Below are 25,338 nucleotides of genomic sequence, written 5' to 3'. Positions count from 1 at the left end.
TGTCGTGTAGTGTTTGACCCATCTTTGCTTCTAGGTATTTTATGGTTTCCGTTCTTATGTCTAGGTCTTTAATCCACTTCGAGTTGATTTTTGTGACCATATCAAATTCTTTTTTTAAAAAATATTTATACATATAAAAACTGGAATACACACCAGAGGTATGGGGGTGAGAGGATTTACCTGAGTTAGAGTGGGGAGCCAAACAGGTGGATCTACCGAAACACACCGCTGAGGGGAGCAGCGGTGAGACAGGAGAGGTCTGCTGCGCCATGTGGGTCAGCACCCTCACCGGGGCTCAAGTTCATGTCAGTCAACTTCATGTCGCTGTGGCTGGCTGGGTGGCGCTGAGACTTTAATGCCTGTGCCACCAGGGAGGCTCCATATCAGATTCTTGAATGGAATATAAAACTGGCACTTAAAGCCAAATGAGGGTAAAGAAAGCATTTCCTGCATATTAATTCAGGATTATAATTTATAGATGGGGTCATACTAAAATTTACCATTATTACCTTCTGTTAAAAGGGAATTCATGAAAACAACTACAAACTAGTACAAATAGCGTTTGTTGAAGGAATGTTTCAATTGGGGATAAGCTGGGGTTTTTAAAGCAGCTTTATTGAGATTTAATTCATCTATGGTAAAGTTCATCTCTAAAGCACATGCTTTAATGGCTTTCTAGCATCTTTTCAAAGATAAACTATTTCAAAGCACCGTCTTCAGTAAGCGCTCAGCCAGTGCAGAGCCTCACTAAACACAGGCTGACCGCCCAGCCCTCACCTAGCGCCCAGGCGCAAGCGTCAACTCGGGTGTTGTGGGCACCGCCGAGCGAGAGCCAGAAGCCAGTGTTTGTAGGTGGCATTCAGGGAAAAGTGGATGGAATAAGGGCGTTTCTGTAATATAAAAGTAAGTAAATGTAGGGGTTCTCTTCTCCCCTTCTCTACTTTTGAGCTAGAGGAAGCATGTGGATGTGGAGGAAAAAGAATGGGTGTCTGAAAGAAGCAAAGAGAGGACTGAGAGCGCCGCCCCCGACCTCCGGGGTCTGCCAGGCCCAGAGGCTCCGCAGGCTCCGCACCGGGCACCTGCAGCCTGGGCTGGCCCTGAGCCTGGTGTGCGCGGCCCCTGGTGGCTGTAGGCGTTTAGTGCAAGTGAGGGTTGAAGACAGAGGCCTCTGGCATCTCTTCAAATCCCCCTCGTGGCTGGTTCTCTTTTGCCTTGAGCTTTTACATGGAATCGTTACTGAGTCCGTTTTTCTCTCGATGGTGGCTGCTCCTCCCTCCTTCGCCCTGGTTTTAAGAGCATAAGAGACTATGGTGATGGTTCACAGGTGACACGGTGGTACGAATTTTATGGGAACTACACCTGCGAGGAGAAGTCATTGTACAGAAATGAGCAATGATGTAATATATATATAATTTTGAAGAGTCAAATCTAAAAACAAATAAGTAAATGAATAAGTCTGATCTGACCAGGCCATGTCTGGTGCTCCTTTGGGCTCCGCCCTGGCCCCGCCTCGTACCCTGCTTCCTCAGTGTTTGATGTCTTTCCAGCACTGGTCTGGTCGGCCCCTCTGTGGTGCTTTCAGTGTGCACTTGGGTGATCATTGCAACACTTTGCCTGTCATTTCCTTCTTCCGTTGTTCGTCTTACCCTTGCCCCCTGTATTCCGATCTTCATACTTTAGTTATTTATTCATTTTTAACTTATATTTTGAGGTTACATTCTTGCTCCTCATATGCACATGTTCCACTTACTCCCCACCAAGCCACCCCACCCACCTCCCACCCTCTCTGGTAACCATTACATTCTTTAAGTGCAGGATTTAACCCTAACTATTGCTGTGGGATAGTTTTATTTTTTATTAAGGAGGCTTTTTTAAAAAAAGACATATTTATACATACAGAACTGGGGTACAGGCCAGAGGTACAAGATGGTGAGAGGATTCACCGGAGATAGTGGGGAGCAGAACAGGCAGACTGACAAAGTATACTGCTGAGGGGAGCAGCAGGTGAGATTGTGGGGGGGGGGGGCTGCTGTGCCATGTGGGTCACCTCCCTGGTCAGGGATCGAAACCAAGCTGAAGTGGCCATCAATAGTTTTGCAGTGCTGCAAAGCTGTGCCACCAGAGAAGGACCAAGGAGGTTTATTTTGCTAAGTCTGAAATACTTTACTCCCCTTCATTTCTTTGAGATGGTGACTGTGCTCTCTGTTTCAGCAAGAAAGCAAAAACAAACCCTTCCCAGCTTTCCTGCCTGCCGACACCTGTCCCGGGTCTGCTGGCCTTTCTGTCACCTGCTGTCTGTGTTCTCCAGCCCCCCTGCTGGTCAGCTGTCTGCCAGAGCCCCTTCCTGTTCCCCCGCAAGGACAATGCTTCTGAGGTTCCCTGTTTTCTTGCGTATCTTGCCAAGTTTCCCGATTTTCCTGGGTCATAGTCACCACTACACCAACTACACCAGCATGCATCTCCCCCATCCGACTCTTGACATCCTCCCATCGTTGCTCCGCTTGGGAGCTGAATCCAAAAATCACCAAGGATTAGTTGTTCCGTCTCCTGATTCTCTCTGATACTCATGCGTTGCTTTACCAGCACTGCTGTGGACAGGGTGACCGCCTGTTGCTAAGCTGCTGGGAGACGCGTGCAGCCTTTTGTGTGCAGACGTTCAACTCCTTTAGGCCAGTACCGTGTGGCGTGATTGCTGGATGGTATGGTGAGAGGAGGGTTAGTTTTCAGAGAAGACCCCAGTAATCCCACCACTTTGCATCTGACCAGCAGTGAGGGCGCCTGTTTCTCCAATCCCTGCCAGCACTGGGCGCTGTGCTTGGGATCTGGACATGTACAGAGGCATCTTGTTTTTACTTGCATTTTCCTAGCCACATAGGGTGGGAACGTCTTCCATACACCTTGCCTATCACCTGCCTTTTGTATGTCTTTGGTGAGGTGTCAGGATCTTTGATGGAGCTTTCTGTTGGGTGGTTTGTGGTCTTTTCATTGACTGCTGAGAGCTCTTCGTATGTTTAAGGTGCCAGTCCTTTACTGGAGATGTCTTTTGTAAATATTTTCTTCCAGTCTGTGGCTTGTCTTCTCATTCTCTGAAAATTGTCTTTTGCCAAACAGAGGTTTTTCATTTTAATCAAGTTCAGCGTATCAACTCTTCATGTCTTCAGTGTTATCTCAAAAAAGTCATTGCTATACTCAGGTTCATCTAGGTTTTCTTCCCTGTTATCTTCTAGGAGTGTTATGACTTTATGTGCTGCTGTTAGTTTGTGGGTCCATTTTGAGGTAATATTTGTGAGAGGTCAAAGACTTGTGTCTAGGTGAACTTTTTTTACGTGGATATCCGTTTATTGAGAAGACTCATCTCTGCTGCCTTCTGTTGCTCCTGCCTCAGTCAAAGCTTGGATGCCTGTTTATGTGGGTTTATTTCTGGGCTCTCTAATAGGTTCCAGTGACCTACTTGTCTGTTCCTTTACCAACAATGTGCCTTGACTCAAGTAGTATCATCCTCTGGCTTTGCTCTTCAACATTGTGTCTCCTGTCTCTGTATAAACTTTAGAATCTGTCATGGCGTCACTTGTGTTGATCTATCAGCTTGGTTTCTCTGCATTTGTTGTGGATGCCTCATAAATGGAATCACATGTCTTTTGTGACTGGATTATTTCACCTGCCACCGTGGCCTTATTTCACACCTGAATTCTGCTTATCTCCTTGTCCCTGCGGGAGAGAAGAAGCTAAGATGGGTTGGGAAGATGGCTGCGGCATCCCGGTGCCGCCTTCACTTAGCGGGGTAATGGGCTCTTTGTGAGTGCTTTCCCATACACAGGTCTCAGGGTGGCTTAGAGCTTAGCTACCAAGGGCTCTCTGTGCTTTAGCCAGGGACCAGGGACGCCGTGGGCCGAGCGGGCTGCCGTGTCTCAGCCCTGACCCCTGCTGGTCTTCACTAGGGCCCAGCTAGGCGTCAGCGCCATGTCTGCCAGGTTTATTTGAGCTTGTCCATTCACATTTGAGCTCCTGCTCTGTCCTAGGCACAGGGATTGCCTACATGAGCTCTTTTTATAACTGGGAGCTGAAGTGCAGGTGTTAGGTTTGCTGGCTGACATGCTTTCTGCTTCCTTCTATAGACTGATGATGGTCTCCAGTTGCCAAAGAAGGTTGTGGATACCACGAGACAGGTAACCACTCCTCACCCCCTGAAGCAGAAGCGGATGCCCCTAGGAGCCCTCGCCGGCTGGCAGTAGAGATGGCTGACTTCACTGGCTGTAAGGAGGCCGCCTCCAGCCGCCACCTGCGGTTTAAGTTACAGAGTCTCAGCCGCCGCCTGGATGAGTTGGAGGAAGCCACCAAGAACCTCCAGAAAGCCGAGGATGAGCTCCTGGACCTCCAGGACAAGGTGATCCAGGCGGAAGGCAGCAACTCCAGCATGTTGGCTGAGATCGAGGTGCTGCGCCGGCGAGTGCTGAGGATCGAGGGCAAAGACGAGGAAATCAAGCGAGCCGAGGATCTGTGCCAGCTGATGAAGGAGAAGCTGGAAGAGGAGGAAAACCTCACCCGGGAGCTGAAATCCGAGATCGAGCGGCTTCAGAAACGAATGACTGAACTGGAGACGCTGGAGGAGGCCTTCAGCAGGAGCAAGAACGACTGCACCCAGCTGTGTCTGAGCCTCAACGAGGAGCGAAATCTGACCAAGAAAATCTCCTCTGAGCTGGAGACGCTCAGGGTCAAAGTGAAAGAACTGGAATCTTCCGAGGACCGCCTGGACAAAACCGAGCAGAGTCTGGTGTCAGAGCTGGAGAAGCTGAAGTCCTTGACATTGAGCTTTGTAAGTGAGAGGAAGTACTTGAATGAGAAGGAGAAAGAGAATGAGAAGTTGATAAAAGAGCTCACTCAGAAGCTGGAGCAGAACAAAAAGGCCAGCCGCGACCACACGCGCAACACCCCCCACCTGGAGAGGAACGCGGCCCTGCGCATCGAGGACGGGCTCTCCCCGGCCCCGACCGGCAAGGAGTCCCGGCGCAAGGCCACGCTTGACTTCTTCAAGCAGGTGGAGAACGACGTGAGAAACAAGTCAGAGAACGAAAAGAACCGAAACCACGAAGACAACAAAGTCAAAGACCTCAACCAAGAGATCGAGAAACTGAAGACACAGATCAAACATTTTGAGTCTTTGGAGGAAGAGCTGAAGAAAATGAGGGCCAAGAACAATGACCTCCAGGATAATTACCTAACTGAACAAAACAAAAACAAACTCTTAGCCAGCCAGCTGGAGGAGATAAAGCTGCAAATCAAGAAACAGAAGGAGCTGGAGAACGGGGAGGTGGAGGGGGAAGACGCCTTCCTGTCCAGCAAGGGCCGGCCCGAGAGGACTAAGTTCAGGGGCCACGAGGCGCCCGCGGCCCGCAGCACTCCTCGGGAGCAGAGCCCGCAGCCCCGGCGCGAGCGGCACCGCCACCGGGAGGCGCTAGGCAGCGAGAGCTCCGCCCCGAGCCACAGGCAGCTGTCCTCTCCCGGCCTCCCTGGCCGGCGGGCAGCCAGGGGCCCGGGCGCAGACCCCGGGGCGCAGGAGGCGCGCGGCTCTGCCCAGAGCGAGGGCAGGAAGGCCAGGGAGCAGCCGCCGGTGCTGAGCCGCTACCCGCCCGCGGCACAGGAGCACGGCAAGGTCTGGAAGGGGGCGCCCAGGCCAGCCCCCGAGGGCGCGCTGAAGGGGAAGGTGGAGAAGACCACGCGGACGTTTAACGACGCCGCCCACGCAGCGCCTCCCAATGACATTTTGGGGCGCGCTGACAAGACTGCCGACCCTTCCTCGGAGGCCCTCTTTGGCAAGAGGGGCCAGGCCCCCGGCAGCGGGAGTCAGGCGGCAGACACCGGTGCCTCCAGGGCCAGCTCCGCCCTGGCCTCGTCACGGAGGGCCTCCTCAGAAGGACTCTCCAAGGGCAAGAGGGCCGCCAACGGCCCAGAGGCCGAGGCCAGCCCCCCGAACCCCAAGGCCCCGCTTCTGTCCAAGTACCCCTATGGCACCAAGAGCCAGGAGAACATCCTCCAGGGCTTCTCCACGCCGAGTAAAGATGGAGCTGACCCGCCTGTGGCCGTGGTGACGGAGGACAGTGGCACCCATGAGGCGCTGAGGTGCCGCGTCATCAAGTGCGGCAGCCGGGAGAAGCCAGACTCAGAGGACGACATGGACACGGTGTCCCTGGTCACCGCCAAGCTGGTGAACACGACCATCACTCCAGAGCCGGAGCCCAAGCAGCCGGCCAGCTTCAGAGAGAAGGCCAGACACCGGGGGGCACTTTGCGCCGCCCTGTTTGAAAGCGATAAAGAGGTGGGGACAGACAGTGAACCCGTGAAGCCTGTCCGGGGCCCCGCCAACGCGGCCGAGTTCCCGGAGGCCAGCGGGGCCGGGGGGAAGAGCCAGCGGCCCATCAGCCCCAGGGAGGCCTTGCGGTCCAGGGCCGTCATCAAGCCGGTCATCATTGACAAGGACGTGAAGAAAATCATGGGGGGGTCAGGCACCGAGGCCACCCTGGAGAAACAGAAGCCCACCCCCCGAGCAGGGATGAACAAGGTGATGAGCAGCATCACCATCTACCCCTCCGACAGCAGCACCCCCAGGGCCGCCCCGGCTGAGGCCCGGCGGGAGAGACACACCTCCACCAGCAACATCCAGGTCGGGGGTCCCGAGCTCTCGCCGCTCTGCAACCACGTCAGCTCTCCCTCGGAGCTCTCCATCCACAAACACGACATCACCTTGCAGTTTGCCGAGGCCGAGAGGGCGGGAGACGGGCCCCTGAGGGGCCGGCCCGAAACGGTGGTGTCGCGCAGCAGCATCATCATCAAGCCGTCGGAGCCCCTGGAGAGGAACAGCCACGTGCCCCCCGCGGAGACAATCAGGTGGAAAAGCCATAACGCCCCCCTGGAGGTGGGCTCGGCCGAGGCCAGGCATGTCACCGTGCGCAACGCCTGGAAGAGCAGGCGAGACTGGGACGCCCCGGAAGACCCCCCGAGTCGGGCGGGCAGACACGCGGAGTCCAGCCATGCCTACACCCAGAGGTCGGCCACGGACTGCTCCGACCTCGAGCCCCCCAGGGCGGGCCTTGAGCAGGGTGCCCGGCGGGCGGGAGAGGCTGGCGGCTCCCTCGAGCAGGCCTCCAGGCGGACCCAGAGCAGCCTCACGCTGTCCGAGGTGCTCACACGCCGGAACGCCGGGGGTGCAGCCTGGAACCACTCGGCAGGCACGGTGAGCCCCCCCCCGCCCTTCCTCTCCCCCAGCCCCGGCCCATATGCCCCAGGTTTGTGGCAACGGGGAGCTTGGAAAGCCAGCGTGGCCCTGGCGGGTAGCTGAGAGAGCTGTTGGAAGTCCAGAGCTTGGTGGCAAAGGAGAAAGGGCCTAGAGGGGCCTCAGTCAGGCCGGCAGCGTGAATTTCCAGACTCCTCCCTGCCGGTCTCTGCCTTCACCTCACGTGTGAGGCGCAGCGGGGGATCCCGGCCCCCGGGCGGCACCGAGTGGGTCACACTGGGGCTGCGCAGGGCGGGTCGCTGTCCCCTCTGCGGCAGAGGGGCGCCAGGTGGATGCCCCCCGGCAGCCCTGGCCTGCTTGCCAAGCCTGTGCCTCGGATGCCAGTTGGCCCTTTGTTGGGTGTCGGCAGCGCCGGCCCCTCGGCTGCCTGAGTCAGGACCGTGCGGACAGCAGCGATGGGGACGCAGCCCCCGAGGGTCAGGGCGGCGCGGACGCGGGCGTCCTTCCCTTCCTTTCTTCTAAAAGGCAGGGGGCCGTCAGCCTGAAAAGCCCTGTCTGCGGGCACTACCCCCCCAACCCGCAGCACCACCCCTCAGCTGTTCCTCTGCCCCTCCAGCAGCCCGGGCAGGGGGCGGGGGGAGCAGCCCGTGTCCAGATGCAGACGCCTAGGGCCGCCCCAGGCCACCCCGGAGTTACTGCTGGGAGAGCTGATTGGAACCCCAGACGCCTACCTGGACATCCAGGCTCTGTCCTGCCGGCCTGACTCTCAGGGACACTCGTGACCTGGGGCTTGCGTTTGGGGGGCGGGGGCCAGAGTGTCAGTAAGGTGGGACTCAGGGGTGCTGAGAACGCCAGACTGGCTCTGAGAGATGCAGGCTGGGCCAGAGGGGAAGGCGGAGCTTTTCGGTGCTGGTGGCTGGGAGGCGGCAGGAGCCATTCAGCTCCCTCGGGACCTGCCCCTCGGGCTCCTGCTCCGTCTGGGCGCCCGCCGGGCGCTGTAGCTCCTGGGATCCGGAGCCAGCTTGGCCTGTGCAGGGAGGCCGTGGCCTGACGGGGCTCCCCCGGCCCACTTGGGAGGCCCGGTGGGTGGGAGTGAGGGTGTCTTCCCCCTCGGCTCACTTTTGTCATTCACTGGCACAGGAGGAAGGCGAAGACTGCACGCTCGGAGCCTGCAGGCGGCAGCACGATTCCCTGGACCGGTCTGACCTGCCCCCCAGGCAGGGGCTGCCAGAGCCCGGGCGACCCCGCGCCGAGGACCGGCCGCGGCCCAGCAGGCCTTGTGCCGAGGAAAACTGAGCCAGCCGGTGAGGTCGCTGCCCTGTCCCTGCTTCCCACTCCTCCCTCGCGCCCTGCGCGGTCCGGGCCACTTGACTGTGCTGGATGCTGCCGCGGCTGGAGACTGCGGCGGGGAGCTCGGGGGCTGGACGCGCCCAGTCTTCCCTGCACATGCGTCCTCACCTCGTCCTGTCCCCAGCACAGGACGGACCCCTCTGGCCCCTGAATGGGGCAAGATAGAGAAACACTTTCAACAGCGCAGCTGTTCTGCTCCTTGGTGGGGGTCTGTGTCCTAGGCAGCCCGTTCTGGTTAATGCTCTGACTTTCTAGTCTCCTCACTGCGTCCACTTCTCTCTCAGCGTCCACTTCTCTCTCATCGCCCACTAAGACTTGCGAGCTCCCAGATGCCTCGTGGGGCTTCCATTCCTTTCCCTCAGAGTTCCTAAGGGGGTTTTTGTTAAACAGAAGGGGTCTGTGCTGCCTCTGGGGTGGTGGGACTGCTCTCTAGGTCAAAGCTGCTCTGGCCCGGCCCCTGGCTGACCATACTCCCTGGGGCAGGGCACACGGGTACTCATCTATTGGAATGACGCCCCCCACCCCTACTGCACCTGCCAAAGGCACAGACACGCACATGCTCCTGCCCCTCCCTGGGCAGACTGCGCTGCTCTGCTCCGCCCTGAGACAGGCTCACATGCTTCACCGTTTCCCCCTTAGAAGTGTCCCTGATGCAGCAGACCCTGCCTCCTGCCCCCAAGGGGGTACCTGTTTGGGGGAGCAGAAGTCCTTTCCCCTTTACTCCTCCACAAGCAATAACTCCAGGAGGTGTGGACTTCGCTCCTCTTCCTTCTTCCCCCACGGGGGAGGTACCGCACCTCACAGGCTGACGCACCCTCGGCGGATCTTGGATCTCCGGGCGGGAGGCAGCTGCACCTGCTCCCACCGGGCCCCAGGCACACAGAATTCACAGCGCAGCAGACCTTTTAGGGCGTCACGTAACTACAAAGTGGTAGTTTCCTGACCATATGGGGGAGCTGAAAGGACCATCTGTTCCTGGCAGTGCTTTACCCTCACTCAGCAGCCTCTGAGTTCGAAGTGAGTTCGAAGGCACCTGCTGTCAGAGCTGCCTCAGGAGCTTCGTTGCCTTCGTGGTGAAAGAGCGTCAGTCGGGGAAGCTGAGTTTCGCGGGTCTCACTTCCTTGCTGGGGCGCGTTGTCCTCCAGGGCCAGCCCCCGCTGTGAGGAGCCTCTGACACGGACGGTCTGTGGGCCCTGACACCGCCGCGTCCTCCTGGACGTCGGCGTCCACGCGGGCTTGGGGGCTGTCTTCTCTCCTGCCTTTGTTTGTTTTTCTGGACCGCTCCAGTTTTCCAGTCTGTAAAATCAGGGGGTTAAGCTAGATGTCTCTGTGGCCCTCTGGCGCCAGCCTTGCCCGACGCCGCTGCCCCCAGGCGGGGCCGCCTCGTTCCTCCGCCGCCTTTGCTGCTCCGGCCGCCTTGTCTGCGTCACCCCGTGGGGACCAGCGTCCACCCTTGTCTGCATCAGACCGGGCCGCCCTGTTGGAGGGCTCGGGAGCACCTACCTTACCTTCAGGGACAGGAATGCTTTGCTCATATTCCTCTTCTGGAATTTAACCAGTCTAAGTGCATTCTCCACACCCCTGCCTCAGATGTTCAACTTGAGACACTCTTTGCAAGACCTCTTCCTGCTGCTTCTCCCAGGTCACTGACCAGAAACTTGCTTGCTCCGGGCTGCAAGCCCTCTCTTGCAGCGCCTTGCCATTCTTCACTGGTTGGCAACCTTGAGAGTCCAAAGGAAACTGACCTCTGTGGTGGTCAACTGAGGATCTAGGACACCGAGCCCGGGCTCTTCTCTACGGTGGGAACTGGACGTCACGCCACGCCACGCCTACAAGGTCTCACCAGCGAGTCTGGTCTTTGGGCTCTGGAACCCTGGATTCCGGTGCTGTAGCTCCTGGTGCCAAAGTCTGCGTCTTTCCACATTTCGGCAGCACCAGCATCTGCCGCCACCCAAAATGCCCTGTGGAAGGGGCACGGCTCTGGTGCCCTCCTGCCGGGACTGCCATCTTAAAAGTCTGAGTGCAATAGGGTTTGATTGTAACAGTTACTTCAGGATATTTTGTTCCCTTAATCTGCACACTTCCTCTTACCGCTGTAAAATAGATTTTGTTTTTAAACATCCTCAGCATTGCAGAAAATACTGTTTGTAATAGCAAGTGAAGGCTGGAGGCTCAGGTCCTCTGAGCTGCTATTGGCTGGCAAGGCTGGCTCTCCAGTTCCAAAGTTGGAAGACACGTTTCTCAAAAGCAACCTCGATGTGACCGTCTGGACCCAGGCCTCACCATCAGGGGTTCTGGAGGAAACTTCCAAATAAAAGGGAGACGTGGTAGTGGAACAGTTGCCTAATTAAGCCAAATATACCTGCTGTCCCAACCAACAGGCCCACTCTCTGACACGCCTCTTCTGTAGCCTGGCTCTGGCTCCAGCGTTCCTGGCAGGTGTACAGCTGTGGGAGGGCTCTCGGTCAGGCTGGGAGCCCTGATCTCCAGAGCTGCCTGGTTGGAGGGAGCAGCAGAGCTGGCTACGTGCCAGGAGCTGGTCTCTGCCACCTGCTGTCTCCCGTCTCTTGCCGCTTTGGTCCGAAAACCCACCGGATTAAGCAAGCCACAGGGGTGGCGAGCAGAGCCGTGGCTGGGTCTGCCTTGGCGTGGCCAGGACGCGGGCCTGGTGTGGATTAAGGGATCCGCAGGGGGCCGGGCCCAACCTCGGCCACAGGCGAGCTTGCACATAAATTATTCCCCTCATGGGGTATGTGGGGTCTATATTGATCTTGAATTGTCATCCTGGGGCAGTTCTAGTTGTGTTTGGTAGGTCATGCCAAGTGCTGCCACACTTCCGGGGAAGGAAGGAGGGACTCTCCCGGGGTCCCTAGCTGCCTTTGCTGGTGTGGGGCTTTGGTTGTCTCTGACAAGACTGCTGTGGAAGAGCTGCTCTTTGGGACTATCTTTGAACACCCCGGCTGGGGAGCAGGGCTTTCCTGCAAGCCTCACAACCAAGATCATAGGAAAGGGGCCCTATTTTCCTGCTGCTTCACAGCTCAGAACATGTATTAAATGGAATGTATTTTTAAGAGAATAAAGTCTATTTTTTTGTATTTTAAAGATTGTGAGGGCTAGGAAGGTAGCCCTCAAACTGTTATTGCATCATAGGTCCCTTCTTGGGGCATCAGTATCTGTCAGCCCACGCCTACTCGCTCAGGCAGGGCCTCACGCCTGCCTCTCCGAGTCTGGGTGCAGCAGCTTCTACATTCCTGCTCTGGGCCTGGGACCGGGACCAAGGAGGCCAGAACGTGTCGGTGGAAACCAGGGCGAAGCCATGAGCAGGGACTCAGGGCCCCTGGGGTGCATGTGTATAGTGGAAGCTGCCTGTCTGCATGTATCCTCGGCTCCAATGCTGTCTGTCGGCTCTGCAGCACAATACGTAACCAATAAAGCTCCCTAGTTTCCATGGACCGTGTGTGCGTGTGATGCCGCTGTGCTGATCGCCGCTGTGTGCGCGCTGGTGAGAAATTTTGGGGTATTTAATGACAACACTCGAGTCGGTCACTGGTGCTGTGCGGGCCGGGAGCATAGCAGAAAAGGACATAGCCACAACCCACGGACAGCCTGCACCGGATCACAGCAGCTGTTTCACGGCCACACTTCAGGTTAGGCTGTATGTCACACACACCCCCAATCGCAAAAGCCAAGCTGCCCAGACCACTGCAAGTACCCAACCTGAGTCAGACACACCCAGACCCCTGGCCCGCTGGGTCACACCCCTGGCCCATCCTGGGCGAGACTCCCACTGCTGCCGGCCGCTCTAGACTCGGGGCAAGTCCTGTCCACTGTCATCTCCCAATGTAAGGTGTCCCTTAAATCTTAAGAAAACTTCATGTAGATGGACCATAGGGAATAACCAGCAGTCAAATCTGATTTCCAGAAGCAGGTCACCTGCTTCAGTAGCCTGGTGTGTTGGGGGCCCTCGGGAATAGAGAGGTGCTGGTCTCTTCTTGTGAAATGTTTTTGCTTTTTGTAGCAAAAAGTGACTTTGCAGATGTGATTGACGATTTTGCGATGGAGAAGGGATTTGGACGAGACCTAAATCAGTTCTTGCCAGAGGAGACAGAAGACCTGACAGCAGAAGGCACCTGCCAGCCCTGGGCACAGACGCCGCCGGAAGCTGCGAGAGGCCAGGAGCTGAGCAGACGGCCTTGCACAGGAGTGGAGAGTTGCTGCGCAGAGGAAGAATCAGGGCTGAGAGCTGACTGGGCCTCCAGAGGACCCTTTGTGTCAAGAATGGCGTTAATCTCGCAACTGTTTCCTAGTTCCTCAGATTAGCTCATGTTCTCAGCAGTGGGAGAATCTAGCCAGAGCTGGCCCCGCCCTAACCCTTCTGACCTCACCAAACCACTTTCTCCTTCAGGGAGGTCGACCTGCCTCTACACTGGGAAAAAGGCATTTCCAAGGAAGGGATGCTCATCTTGTATACAACTTAAACCCTAAAAGGAAACCAAAAAGACAGGCCTAATTTTATATGAAGTTTTATTCTCAAAATATAAAAAGACCACCACACACCAAGGGACACGCTCTCTCGCAGAGCTCACTTGCCCAGTCTTTATGAAGAGCAGACTCCCCACTAACGGACTAGCGCCTCTCTAGCTCTAAGTCACTCAAAGCAGGCCCCTTCCGCAGCCATTCACGGGGTGCTCGCCAGCAGCTGGTGGAGAGCGGGTGCCTGCCTGCGTGTCTCCGCCGAGTCCAGTATTGCCAGAATCGCTTCGCTTACACAGCAAAGGATGCACGCGGCCCTCCCCTTAGGCCGCACGGGCTCACATGCTCGGGGACTGCTGCGCGGGGACGCTTGGTGTGGCCTGGCGAGGCAGGGTATACATGGCTCCCAAGAACTGGTCCGCAATCCTTCCTGCTTCTCGAAGCCCACTCAGCAGAGCACCATGGACGGTGGCTGGGTAGTTCCGGATTGTGTGCTCTCCAGCAAAGAAGAGTCTTGGAATTGGCTGTTTCAGGGAAAGAAAGGAAAAAAATCAAACAGGTAGGTAGCAAATACATCTTCTGTACCTTTATTCTTACACTTGAACTGCCAATTCCTGTTGGCCTTTTGAAGGCTGACCCCTCAAATCACTAGTTTATCATCTGGCCCAAAAGGGTTTCCCTCAGCAGGCATTTTTTTTTTAGAACTGACACTAGCAGAAATGGGAGAACGCAGCCCAGTCTTAGTTCGAGGGTGATGCTTAACTGTATCTGCTCTCGTCACCAACTCTGGGGACACCCAGTTCTAGGGTGCCCTTTATCTCATCCGTTGGGGCTTCCTGTTGGCGCTGACCAGAGAATCTTTGAGCTCAAGGTAGGCATTGCCACAGGGGCCCGAGGAGCCCTTACGGCTCTCTGGAGCAGGGGCTGGCGCAGCCAGTTAGGTGCCCGTGGCTATTTTATGCCCGAGAGGTCCCTTCTAGAAAGGACCCTTCCTAGAACCATTATAAGATGGAGTGCAACTTATATGCCTGGGGCTTATTTTTTTTTAGGGCTAAAAATCCAAATTAAGGACTGGTGTATACTCTTCCATTCTGAAGAGACTGGGAGATTTACACAGCCAGGATATGAGACAGACACAGGTAACACTGTTCCTTCCCCTCTGCTCTGCAGTGGGGTTATCTGAACCAGTCCTGAGGCTAAAACTAAAACCTGGGGGAAATATCAAATGCATCATTTTAACCCTGCGACCCTGTCCTCTTCCCAAATAAGCCCACGAACCTTTGCCAGTTTCTCACCTGGGGGGCACCTGGAATTGAGGGGCCCGGAGTGATTGGCTGAGCCATTAAGTCATAGTCATTTCCAGAGGAGCCTGCAGCTACATAGGAATAGGAGCCCCGGGCCCAGGGATCAGCACGCCAGCGAGATACCACAGTTTCTTTGGGCTGAAGGAGAAACCATGAACAGAAGTCACTACTGGACACCAAGCACAAGCCAGTCATCTCTGAAAGGTGAAGAGGCACTGGTGAGTGGGGGTGCAGAGGGGGAGGGGCAAGAGCCAGGAGTAGCTGGCCTTTTACAGGACCAATGCTGCTGCTTTAAAATACACTGAAGAAAAATGTCTATCAGAGAGACGTCTCCACTCTGCCTTTGTGTCTGCGAGTCCAGAGCAACACCTAGGACTTGACCTGTCCCCTCTTCTATGAAGTCATAGGATGCATTAATGAACCACCCTTTAAAGGAATCAGAGTCTGAAAGTGATTCAATTGGCCCAAACAACAGAAAGATGTACCAGGAGTGGCATGACTCCACAAGCAGAGCTACAGACAAGAGAAATGGAACAAAAAGCCTTCGGGACATTATGCCCCCACCCCCACCCCCCACCAGCAAATGCACTGGGAATCTTCAACTTAACAGAACAACGTCACACTCACCTTTAGCCTGAACCCCAGACCCTCACCCCCCTCACACTCACCTGGGGCACAGCACTGCTACCAAAAATCCCTTTGAGAATGGCCAGGCAGCGGCCCACAATCACATCGTCACTGATGTTTTCCATGATTCCAGCAGCTTCTCCTGCCACGAGTGCCAGCAGTATTGGTGCTAGGGAAACACAAGAGTGCCAAGGTTTTCCCACACATTTATTTCTCAAGAACCTCCCTTTTGGGCGTCACATTCTCTTGGTGCTCTGAAGTCTGACTATGGGAGACAGACAGGTGCCACTCGTAATAATGCTGCTTGGAAATGCAGGACACAGCAGTCTTGAGGATAAACTCAGCCCTGGCTACCAGAACTAACCACCCACCCTGTATTTAGGAATAGAACTGGCCTTGACACCCTTAGTGTGCCCCCTGACACGGACTGTACCTTTCTGTGCCCCAGACCCCTCCGAGCCCAGCACTACCCATTTGGTGAATATCAATGTAATAAGCTGATACGACAGGTACAGCACTAGATGCTTGGGGACATAAAAGCTATGAACTAGACTATTCTGTACATCAATGGATAACTAAACAGACACAATTATTAAGTGATAAAAGCTCTGAGGAAGCAAACGGCTATGAAGGGCTAGGTGATGCAGGCTTTCATCATGGCTGCGCCAGCGGACACCATCAAGGGCAGCACGGGCACTGTTCAGGTAACGATCCCTGAACAGTGAGTGACAGCGCAGCTGACAGAGGGCTCAGTGGTCCGAATGAGCGAAGGGAAGTGTGTCGGCTGTTGTCAGGAGCGGTGAGCTCAGGACAAAGTGCCACCCCGGCGGCGGGAGAGGCCCTGACTGCGTGAAGGGTTGTTTCAGGGTCAGGCAGTGAGGAGGACGGAAAGAACTGAGAGTCAAGCCATTCTGCATGGGAGAGTCTTGCGTCCTTTTCTTGGCGTGAACAGGGTCTAAATATACTTGAAGACGGGAGCTAGGAATTTGACAATACTCTTAGGACGTGAGCAAACACTTGGTAGCAACTCCGATACCAAAGTCCGAGAATAAGGAACACAAGTTGTCCCTTCCAGAAGCCTCCCTGGGCTTGTCCCTCTTGAATGGCTGACAATTGTTTCACGTTTTCTTTCCTTCCACTCTCCACCCCTCTCTGTTCTGAGACCACCTACCTCCCTAGCTAGGAGGGGAGCTCTCTGATCAGGCACTTTCTGGTCATATTACCCATCCTGTAAAGGATTTCAGGAACTGCTAAATTAAAAAAGCTAAGACATATGTCTGAGAAAAATCAGAAAACTGCTTTAAGGATATGAAAAAGATTAAAGCTAGAAAAACAGTTACCTTTGTAGAGGTTCCAGAAGAGGAAGAGCTCGCCCCTGCTGGCAGTTGTACTGCCAACGTGCCCAAACAAATTGACGCTTGGATCCCAGAACACCCGGTCAAAACACAGCACCACCTGTCATGAAAAAGCAGCTGGTGAGCTGCTGACTGGACTCAGAAAATAGGGCTTTAAGCACAGCTGGGCCTCAGCAGGAAGTCCTTTTTGCTTGGGCTTCATTAAAGTTTCTTCTACTCTCAACAGACGCCTAGAAAGCCCTCTTAAATGTCCTAAATGAAACATTTACAGGACTCTGTGTAGGCTCGGGTTTGCAAAGTTATCCTAGAGACAAAATCCCACCGGATACTTTATATATTAGTACTGAAATGAATGTACTGACAGGCCTCACCCTGACACCACAGAGTCGAGACCACAGCAAAATGAACAAAAAGGAAGACCGTGGAGAGCAACGCGTGTGGAAGGATGCCTGGGTAAGTTACCTTGTTAAGGTTGCCAAATCCCATCCTTTGAACTGCAGATGTTTTCCACTCAGGAAGAGGAGGCACAAACTGAACCGCTGGCGGCTGTTGCTTCAGCACACCCAAGGGAAGGGTACAGAGAACGGCGTCGCATTTATAAATAAAGGTTTGGCTTGTGGACCGGGTATTCACAGCGATCACTTCACATCCTAGGCAGGGTGGCGAGAGGGATGGATGGGAAGGGCACTGAGCATTTCGCCCACGGCAGCATCTACACAAATTTTTAACCAAATCTCTCAAGATGGTTCTACTAATTTTTTATAGAACTAAACAGAGTCAGAGGTAAAATAGCTAAGCCACACAAGTAATAAACATAGGGACTCAAACCTGACTAGTCAAGTCCAAAGTCACACCATCCTATCTTCCTGTACCACAAGGATCTTCTGAACTAAGGAAAAGACCTTTCCTATTCAACATCACTACGGAAACCCAGACCAAAATTAAGAGTAAAATCTGTCCAACAGAACTCATTCCTTCCCCTCCACCAAGGCTAGGTGCTCACTAAGTGCCCAAGGAAGGCCGACAGCAGCAGGCATGGCTCCGAGCCCTGTGGGTGGCGCGGGCGCGCCTTCAGCATGCTGTGATGCTGAGTCTGCGCACAGCAATGCGCTGGCGGGGGGTGGGGTACAGGAGGGGCACTGGAAATCAATTCATTTTATTTTTCCTCATTTGTGCTTGGTTGTTTCATTGTGCACCTATTACCTAGTTTCAAAATACATGTATGTATCTATCTGAGAGCTCATACATGCCTATCTTCTGTGGCCACAGACTAGGGACAGTAACACAGAAACTGTTCTTGCTGTCGTCCTTCTGCCTGCAAATACCTGTTCAAAGTCACAAATCCTCACTAAATCATAAGCTGCCTCTGAAGGGAAAATTAAATAGACATCTGTGTCAGTGATTGTTAAAACACATTTGTGTCGGCCCTCCCTGGTGGCGCAGCGGGTTAATGCACTGCACTATGAAGCTAAAGCCACTTCCGCATGAGTTCGAACCCCGCCTGCCCTGGAGGTGACCACATGGTGTGGCAGACCTCTCCTGACCTGCCCGCTGTTCCCCTCAGCAGTGTACTTCGTCGATCTGCCTTTCTGCTCCCCACTCTGTCTCTGGTGAATCCTATCACCCTCCACATCTCTGGCCTGTACCCCAGTTCTGTATGAATAAATAAAATACATCTTTAAAAAACAAACAAACAAACAAAAAAAACCACATTTGTGTCGACCCAGCAACTCTAAAACAGGTGCAGAAGACAAGATGTGCAGCCATCACTCCACTCTTCATGAGGCCCTCAGGGAGGTGAGTGCTATCGTAAGGAGTTCAAGATTCTACATGTCAAAGGAGGGTGGGCCACAGGGTGTCCGCACTCCAGAAGCCAGAGGTGCTGAGAGTGAGCAGAGTCATGAGCAAGTCTACATTGGAGGTCCCCTTACTAGGACACTCCCATCCCAAACCAGCCCCAGCAAAATCTCCTAGTCAAGTCATCTGATGGGGGAAAGTCAGAAAGATCCAAAGATCAGCAGGCAAGTGGTGAAAACAAGGAGTGGGTTCCACTGCACCGCAGGACCAAAATCCTGGTATTGAAACCTGCAAACATTCTACAGGCTCAATCTTTTTGTAAATGCAAATTTTAAAATTCATGAGTGACAGTTTGTAGGACTTTCTATCAGGAAATGCACCTAATATCTTTTCTGTGGTTCAAACTCAACAAAGACCCAGCATCGTGTATCAGAGAGAGGTTTATCTTCAGTGACATACCTGAAGCTGTGTAGCGAACCTGCCGAACTGCCGTATTCAACTTAATGTCGAGGCCCTCGGCTAGCGCCACAGGCACACATGAGTAGCCATTCCTCACCGTCAGGTGGCTACCAGTGAACTCAAAGTCATCATCCTAAAGAGAGAAGGTGCACTTCTTAATCCAGTTTCTGCCATGTGTACTGAGTCCTCACACACTAAAAACAGCAGCGTAACAGTTACTATTCTAAGACTGAAATTAAACAATTAGCATGCAGGATTCAGCTATATTCAGCTGCAGGAAACCACAGAAAGAAAAGTCCTCCGCATGCCTCTACAAGCAATCTGTGGACTCTGAGATTAAGGCAATCTTTTTTTTCCTAGATAAGCTTTTTAGCATCACAATTGCACATCAAGTCCATAACCAAACTAGGAATTCAAGTTTTGTTTTACCAGTAACAAATTCAATCCTCACTAATTAAAATGCTAAAGACTGCAAGTGTGTACTACAAAGATTAAGGACTCAAAGCACTTTCACAAGGAACATATGAAATGAAAATTTTAATCTGTAACTAAAAGGTAATATTTTACAGTCTTAGGTGGCCAAAGTCTTAGATTTAGCTATTATATTGCATGTAAATTTCATCCTTAATAAAAATATTTAAAAACACACAAGGCCCTCTTTCAAAGACATGTGCAACAAAGTAAATGATAAAGAAAATCTACCTGATCCCAGTGTTTAAGGGATAGAGTGGAGAGAGGTGTGGCATTAGCAAATTCAAGGTTTGCAAAATGCCAATCAAGGATTTGTCGGTCTCTTGAAGAGAGATACACATCACTGCAAAATGAGAACAAAGTCACACGTTATCGACAGTCACTACTACTGTCCACAATGAACTGACGTGAATGATTTCAGTAACTGTGTGTCAATCTCTGCCTGGGGCTGACCCTTATGTGGGAAATTCCAAGTGAAAATATAGGTCTGCATTAGGCTTATTAACCCCTTTATTCCTCATGCTCGGCACAGCACCAAACCCACTAGAAAAAGCAATTAACAATCAGGCCTCATTTGTCACTTTGCATTCATGACATACATTTGTTGTAAATTTTCTTTAAATAAAGAATGGGCTTATGAGCAAGAATGGGTCACAGAACAGTTGATCCACACCAAAGATGGATGATGGACGCAAGTGAGGAATGCGGTGCCAGCAAGCAAGTGTTCACTGTCAAAAGTCCAGTGGAAATAATGTGTATGTCTTCCTAATCTCCAGCATTACAGAAAGCTAAACCAACACCACCTTCTATCCCACTCAAAGAAAATGTTCATTTACTACATTTTCATTCAAATATTAGATCTATGGAGAAAGGCTACCCTACGAAACAGAACCCCTATCTGCGGGGATCTAGGACACTCCTACACTTACTATGTGGAGCCCCCACTTACTGGACGTAAAAGCCCACAGTGTTTTATGATTTTCCCTCTTTCTTAACAGGAAAAGAAAGAAAGAAAGAACGAAACCAACAGTAGAAGCTACTCCTCTGAACATTTGTGGACTTTCTTACCTTGGGGGATTGGCTTCTAATTCTTGAAGTTTTTCTTCTAGTTTTCCTTGTGTTTCAGCTAATTCATCATATTCCTAATAAAATTAACAAGAGAACTGCATTCATTCTGACAAGTCAGAAACTCACTTATACCACAGCATGTAAGGCCTGGATCACATACCTGTCCAGGTCTTATCTGTAAGAGCATTTCAGTGTAAGGCTAAGGCCAGAGTTCAGGTTTGGGTGTTTTGGAGATCAGTGACAACGTGAGCGTGTAATAAGAGATGGGAGAGCAGTGGCACAAGCAGGAGGGAATAAAGAAAGCAGTCTGCAACAAAGCAAGGATGAGAAAGAATAGCAACTACCACTTCCAGTGCATTAACCAGGCTTGTAAGCCTGGAAGTACTTTGGGTCCCCTACAAGAGAGGCAGAATTAACACCATGTCACAGATTAAGGAGACCAAGGTCATATGGTATCTTAAAAGGGATTTCAACCAGACAGCTTGACTCAAAATGACTTTGAAGTTCATGTCCACTATCATTAGTCTAAACTGTCAGGGATAAACTATGACAAAGGGCCAAACTGTGGTATACAATAAGCTAAAGGATGAAAAGTGTGAACAAAGGAATTATTAAAAAGCAGATCTCAAACCAAACTGACCTGTAAAGTCCCCATTGCTGCTAATGTCCAAATAGCTGCTTCTTACCATACTGGGTACTGTGAGCTAGTGGCTCACTCCTGGCTTCCCAAAGACCTAAGCTATTTCTTAGGATCCCCTGAGTACCGCCACCCAGGCACGCACGTGCATTTGTTTTTTTTAAAGCATTTTTTTTTTTTTATTTATTCATACAGAACTGGGGTACAGGCCAGAGGCTCAGGGACGGTGAGAGGCTTCACCAGAGACAGAGTGGGGAGCAGAACAGGCAGATTGACGAAGTACACTGCTGAGGGGAGCAGCGGGCGGGTCAGGAGAGGTCTGGCTCGCCATGTGGTCTCCTCCGGGGCAGGCGGGAATCGAACCCATGCGGAAGTGGCTTCAGATTCTCAGTGCTGTGCTTTAACCCGCTGCGCCACCAGGGAGGGCCCGCACGTGCGTTTGTATACACACACACAAACACACACCCCATACCTTGCATAGGGCAGTAAGATCCCGGTGTTTGCTTTTCACTAAGAACTCAGCAGTGATATCTCTGGGTGGCTTGACTTCAGATGCTTCTTTGTATTGCTGATGAAGCTCTTTAATTTTCTCTTTCAAATTTACCATCTAGGGAGAAAAACACATTCACTGATCCAGACACCTATATAATTCATCTCCAAACCACATTTCTGGTTCCTCTCCTAAAATGCTTTACACCTAAACAGGGCTACAACGTAAGGTCCCTGGATTTCTAAAGTACCTGACCTACATCATGACATGCTGGAGTGGGAACAAAAAAGCTCAGCACAGAGGTATCATGTCACTACTGGCAATGCCTTCCAAAACTAATGAGAGAAAAAGGGGTGACCCGTGAATTTTAGTAAGCACTGGAAATTAATTCCCAGGAACAACTATGACTTTTACAAATATATAAAAGGTGAACCACTACACAAAACCTTAAAGAGCCACTCCCAGGTTGCTTATGGTACCCCGGAGGACTAGGGTGAGGTTAAAGATTAAGACACCCACAGCTATTCTGCAAGTTGGCCTTCTAGCCACTCTTCTCATTTCACCTGCACCACAATCCATGAAAATGTGTGCTGGAGGCCTCTTCACTGAGCAGGATGATGAAACGAGGCACAGTGAGAGGGCACTGGGTCAGCTTTGGAACAACCGAAGGGAACCTAAGGCAGGGAAGAGCTACTGCCCTTGGCAACAATTTACCAGTAGTAACCACACTAAGAGGCTGAGAGACAAAATAGTATCCTTTGCCAGTCATTATTTTCTTCGAGTCTATTTTCTTATGAGTCTTCACTGTATAGAGTTTCTCTCCCAAGGAGAAATAAAACCCAAAATGTCTTTAAAATGGCCAAAAAGCTTCCCACCCTATCCTCAAACAGATACATAATGTCACCTTGTTAAGAAGTTCTTTCAATTCCTCTTGAGTTTTCACTATCTTCTTCCAATGTTCAATCTGCTCATCTTTTACATGTTTTTCTTGTAACCTAAGAGACACATATGTATGCCCAGCCACAGCCACTTCTGTAGCACCGGACAGGTCCCCATCAAAACATTCAAGGACTTGAAACGTCACTAAAGATATGAATTTTAGAAGTGAAAGGGCTTGCCTTGAGGATCATGTAATCATTTTAAATGATTTTACTTTTAGAAAAAGTACATGCAAACTAGCTCAAATAGGACTTGTTGAAAAATTTAAACATACATAGCACATCTCAAAATGGACTTACTATACAATAAGTAGTATCCAAGTACTTACTGAATGACAACTTCCAAGGCCTGACCAAGGGACACAGGCTTATTATTGAGGACATTGAAGTCTAGTTGATGACTAAGGTAAGATGTAGCTTCTAGCAACCGGTTAAACTCTTGCTCTACCATCTCATCTTTCTCTTTAGGAACCTGAAAATCCGAAGTATAGCAGAGTTGGTCCTTACAAGACTAAACATAACCATCCATGAATCACAAATGATCTACTTTTAAAAGGTCAAAAAATTATGTCAAAGGGGAAAGCTCTGAGGATGATGATTCAAACTTTTCTATGAGGTGGTCAATTTCATTATATGAAATATGAAATGTGTCAGTCCTGACAGTTACCTATTCTCCACTTTTGCCCACCCTGGGCTGGGACCTCACCTCTAAGGAAACAGTGACAGCATTCAGTGTGCTAACTGAGGTTACATGGAGCACAAGTGCTCTGGAGCTCACAGGCACTGAGCTGGACTGGGCTGACTTACAAAAAACATGTTGGAAAAGTCCCACAGGATTAAAAACTACACCTGAAAACCTTCCAGAATAAGGACAGGATGGAAAAATAAGAAGTCCAAAGTAACTACTTCCCCTAGAAGATAACAAAATTTCAGGTGAGATTAGGGAAAAAGTAAATTCATAGCTGCTAGTAAGAACACAAGAGCACCTTCATTCTCTGGCATGGTAACAGTGTTTTAAGTTCAGAGTTGAATGTCCAAGGCTCTTAGGAATCTGTGAGAGACTTGGTTATTTGGTCTGGCCCCTTGCTATTGCGGATGAAGAGAACAGCATGCAGAGCTAATCATCAAGCTGGAAGCCCACACGCCAAGTTCGTGCTGTGCCCCTGCCTGCTGATACCACTTAGTTGACGCAAATCTCTCTGCTGGCTAGTTCAGCCTCAAAGTAAACTGTCCCTACTATTCTGCTCAATGTATACAAGAAGCGAGAGAAGAAAAAAAGACTATGTAAGGCAAGCACCTCCTGCCAAAATATCAAACTGAGAAATGGGATTTAAATATATAATTTCATTTTATAATGTACCTAAAACTGGTAACAAAACAAAACAAAAAATTAAGTTCTGAAAGAATGCTATAGTCAAAGAGGGATTATCTATCATGCTGAGGTAACTGACTATGGACAAGATCATCACAGGAAGATTCCCACCTCTTGAAATGCCTTAGGTTTGATCCTTTCTGAAGCATTAGCCTCTGCCCTTTCACTGAGTCAACAAGTAACTGAGATGAGCCATTGTGTGGCAAAAAGAATACAGCGAGAAGTATACTCTGTATCCAAAAAAAGGAGAATCTGGAACTGAAAAACTCTCCTTTGGAACTGTAAATATAACAGACACCTTAACTGAGTCTATTGAGATAATATTTTAAAGCAGCAAGTGCATTTTTCTTTAAAAAAGATCAAATCTGAAAGAAATCAAGAAATCTGAATGAATTAGAGAAACCCCCGTAGTTTAAGACATATAAATCCCTAAGAATCTTGGGTTTATGAGCAATGAGGCAGGGAAAACAGGCATTGGATGCCTTGTGCATTTATATACAGGGTGGTACCAGGAGTTAATGACCTACCCATTCAATGCCATGCCCAAAGAAAGGTGTTCTTGGTGACATTCATATCTATCTGATTACACAGCTATCAGAGCTGATGGAAGAAATAGAACCTCCTGTCAGGAATTTCACTGATTCTCATCAGTTACTTTTCCTCACTGATGTTGATGGTCATAACATAGCAGCTCAAAGCAATGCTGAAGTTTTATAGTGTAATTTCTGCAATAATACTACAAAAGATAGTTCTAAAAACTATAAATTTGGATTTTCATTAAGTTAGGAAATAATTAATTTTCAATATAAAATCTACACTGTTATGAGACCTTAACCTATCAGATGCAATGTGCGAGACTGCTTTTCCTGGGGTACAACAAGGTGGTGTGTCTGTGGCTTTGAAAATGCCTAGCAAGAGGATGCTCTAGCAGCAAGAGTGACCAGACCACATATGCCTTTATAATATGGCAGAATGTGCCAGATTAAAGCAAATGGTACAGATTAAAGCTCTTCCAGTGTCAACTGGATAGCTTGCTTCACAAAAGCTTTAATCTTTGCAGCTAGGGTGACAGTCACATAGCTGTGTTTATATTTTAAAAGTATGCAGCACTCAGGCTCATTAACTAGGGCCCAGGGTGCGTGGTAGAGAAATATTTAAAGGGACACTGTCAAGGTTAGAGGGACCAAATTTGACCTTTTGTTTCTTCCCTGTATTTGCTGAACATCCCACTTGATTCATCACACTTTCCCCTTCAGCACACCCACCCCCCTCCCACAAAAAACCTTAAGTTTTACATGCGCTTTCAATGACAAAACCCAAATGACACCAGCCCAACATATAGGCGCAACTCTACAACAACAGACCAGTGTGAATGTATGATGGAGAGGAGCTTTGGAAGGGAAAGATTTAATTACGTTTCAAGCTTTTAATGGGTTACTGAAAACAGTGAGGAAATGATTCGAAAAATTATGAAAAAAATACCTTGACAGTGTCCTTTTAACCAGTGCAGCAGAGAGAGAAATAAACTGTAAATAACAGCCCAACAGCCACGTCAAGTTTAGTTTTGAACGACAGCAGTAAAATCAAGGCTTTAAACACACAGCATGACAGAAGCGTTCTGTTAGCTCAGAAGCTGCAACCACCAGAGAAATAAGGCACAGTGTGTACAGAAACCAAAATGGGAAAGTCAAGGCACAGAAATGGGCAAAAGAAAGGCAGTTTGACCAAGGGGTGGGGAACAGAAGTGGGGATATAAAGGGAGATGACTT

General features: G+C 50.9%; 2 protein-coding genes across 4 annotated transcripts in view; one reads left to right on the top strand and one right to left on the bottom strand.

Annotated features, from left to right (window-relative positions):
- LUZP1 (leucine zipper protein 1) overlaps nucleotides 1–12,071 on the top strand; it is a 91,246-nt gene extending 79,175 nt beyond the window's left edge. For all 3 annotated transcript variants that reach the window (XM_012722479.1, XM_012722480.1, XM_004678589.2), the window contains 2 exons: nucleotides 4,116–7,228; nucleotides 8,369–12,071. In XM_012722479.1, the coding sequence (XP_012577933.1) occupies nucleotides 4,235–7,228; nucleotides 8,369–8,524 (3,150 nt within the window). In that variant the 5' untranslated portion in view covers nucleotides 4,116–4,234 and the 3' untranslated portion in view covers nucleotides 8,525–12,071. The remainder of the gene's footprint in view (nucleotides 1–4,115; nucleotides 7,229–8,368) is intronic.
- Nucleotides 12,072–13,085: 1,014 nt separating this feature from the next.
- The window catches only part of KDM1A (lysine (K)-specific demethylase 1A), a 49,414-nt gene continuing 37,161 nt past the window's right edge, over nucleotides 13,086–25,338 (bottom strand). The window contains exons 9-19 of the mRNA XM_012722549.1: nucleotides 22,527–22,669; nucleotides 22,164–22,254; nucleotides 21,242–21,376; nucleotides 20,133–20,206; nucleotides 19,296–19,407; nucleotides 18,594–18,726; nucleotides 16,800–16,987; nucleotides 16,323–16,437; nucleotides 15,024–15,151; nucleotides 14,347–14,493; nucleotides 13,086–13,575 (exon numbers count right to left, since the gene is read on the bottom strand). Coding sequence (XP_012578003.1) covers nucleotides 13,390–13,575; nucleotides 14,347–14,493; nucleotides 15,024–15,151; nucleotides 16,323–16,437; nucleotides 16,800–16,987; nucleotides 18,594–18,726; nucleotides 19,296–19,407; nucleotides 20,133–20,206; nucleotides 21,242–21,376; nucleotides 22,164–22,254; nucleotides 22,527–22,669 — 1,452 coding nt within the window. The 3' untranslated portion in view covers nucleotides 13,086–13,389. The remainder of the gene's footprint in view (nucleotides 13,576–14,346; nucleotides 14,494–15,023; nucleotides 15,152–16,322; nucleotides 16,438–16,799; nucleotides 16,988–18,593; nucleotides 18,727–19,295; nucleotides 19,408–20,132; nucleotides 20,207–21,241; nucleotides 21,377–22,163; nucleotides 22,255–22,526; nucleotides 22,670–25,338) is intronic.

This window comes from Condylura cristata, unplaced genomic scaffold, assembly GCF_000260355.1.
Source record: "Condylura cristata isolate star-nosed mole 26May11 unplaced genomic scaffold, ConCri1.0 scaffold00008, whole genome shotgun sequence".
NCBI classification, from domain to species: domain Eukaryota; kingdom Metazoa; phylum Chordata; class Mammalia; order Eulipotyphla; family Talpidae; genus Condylura; species Condylura cristata.
This window is presented reverse-complemented; position numbering and strand designations above follow the sequence as displayed.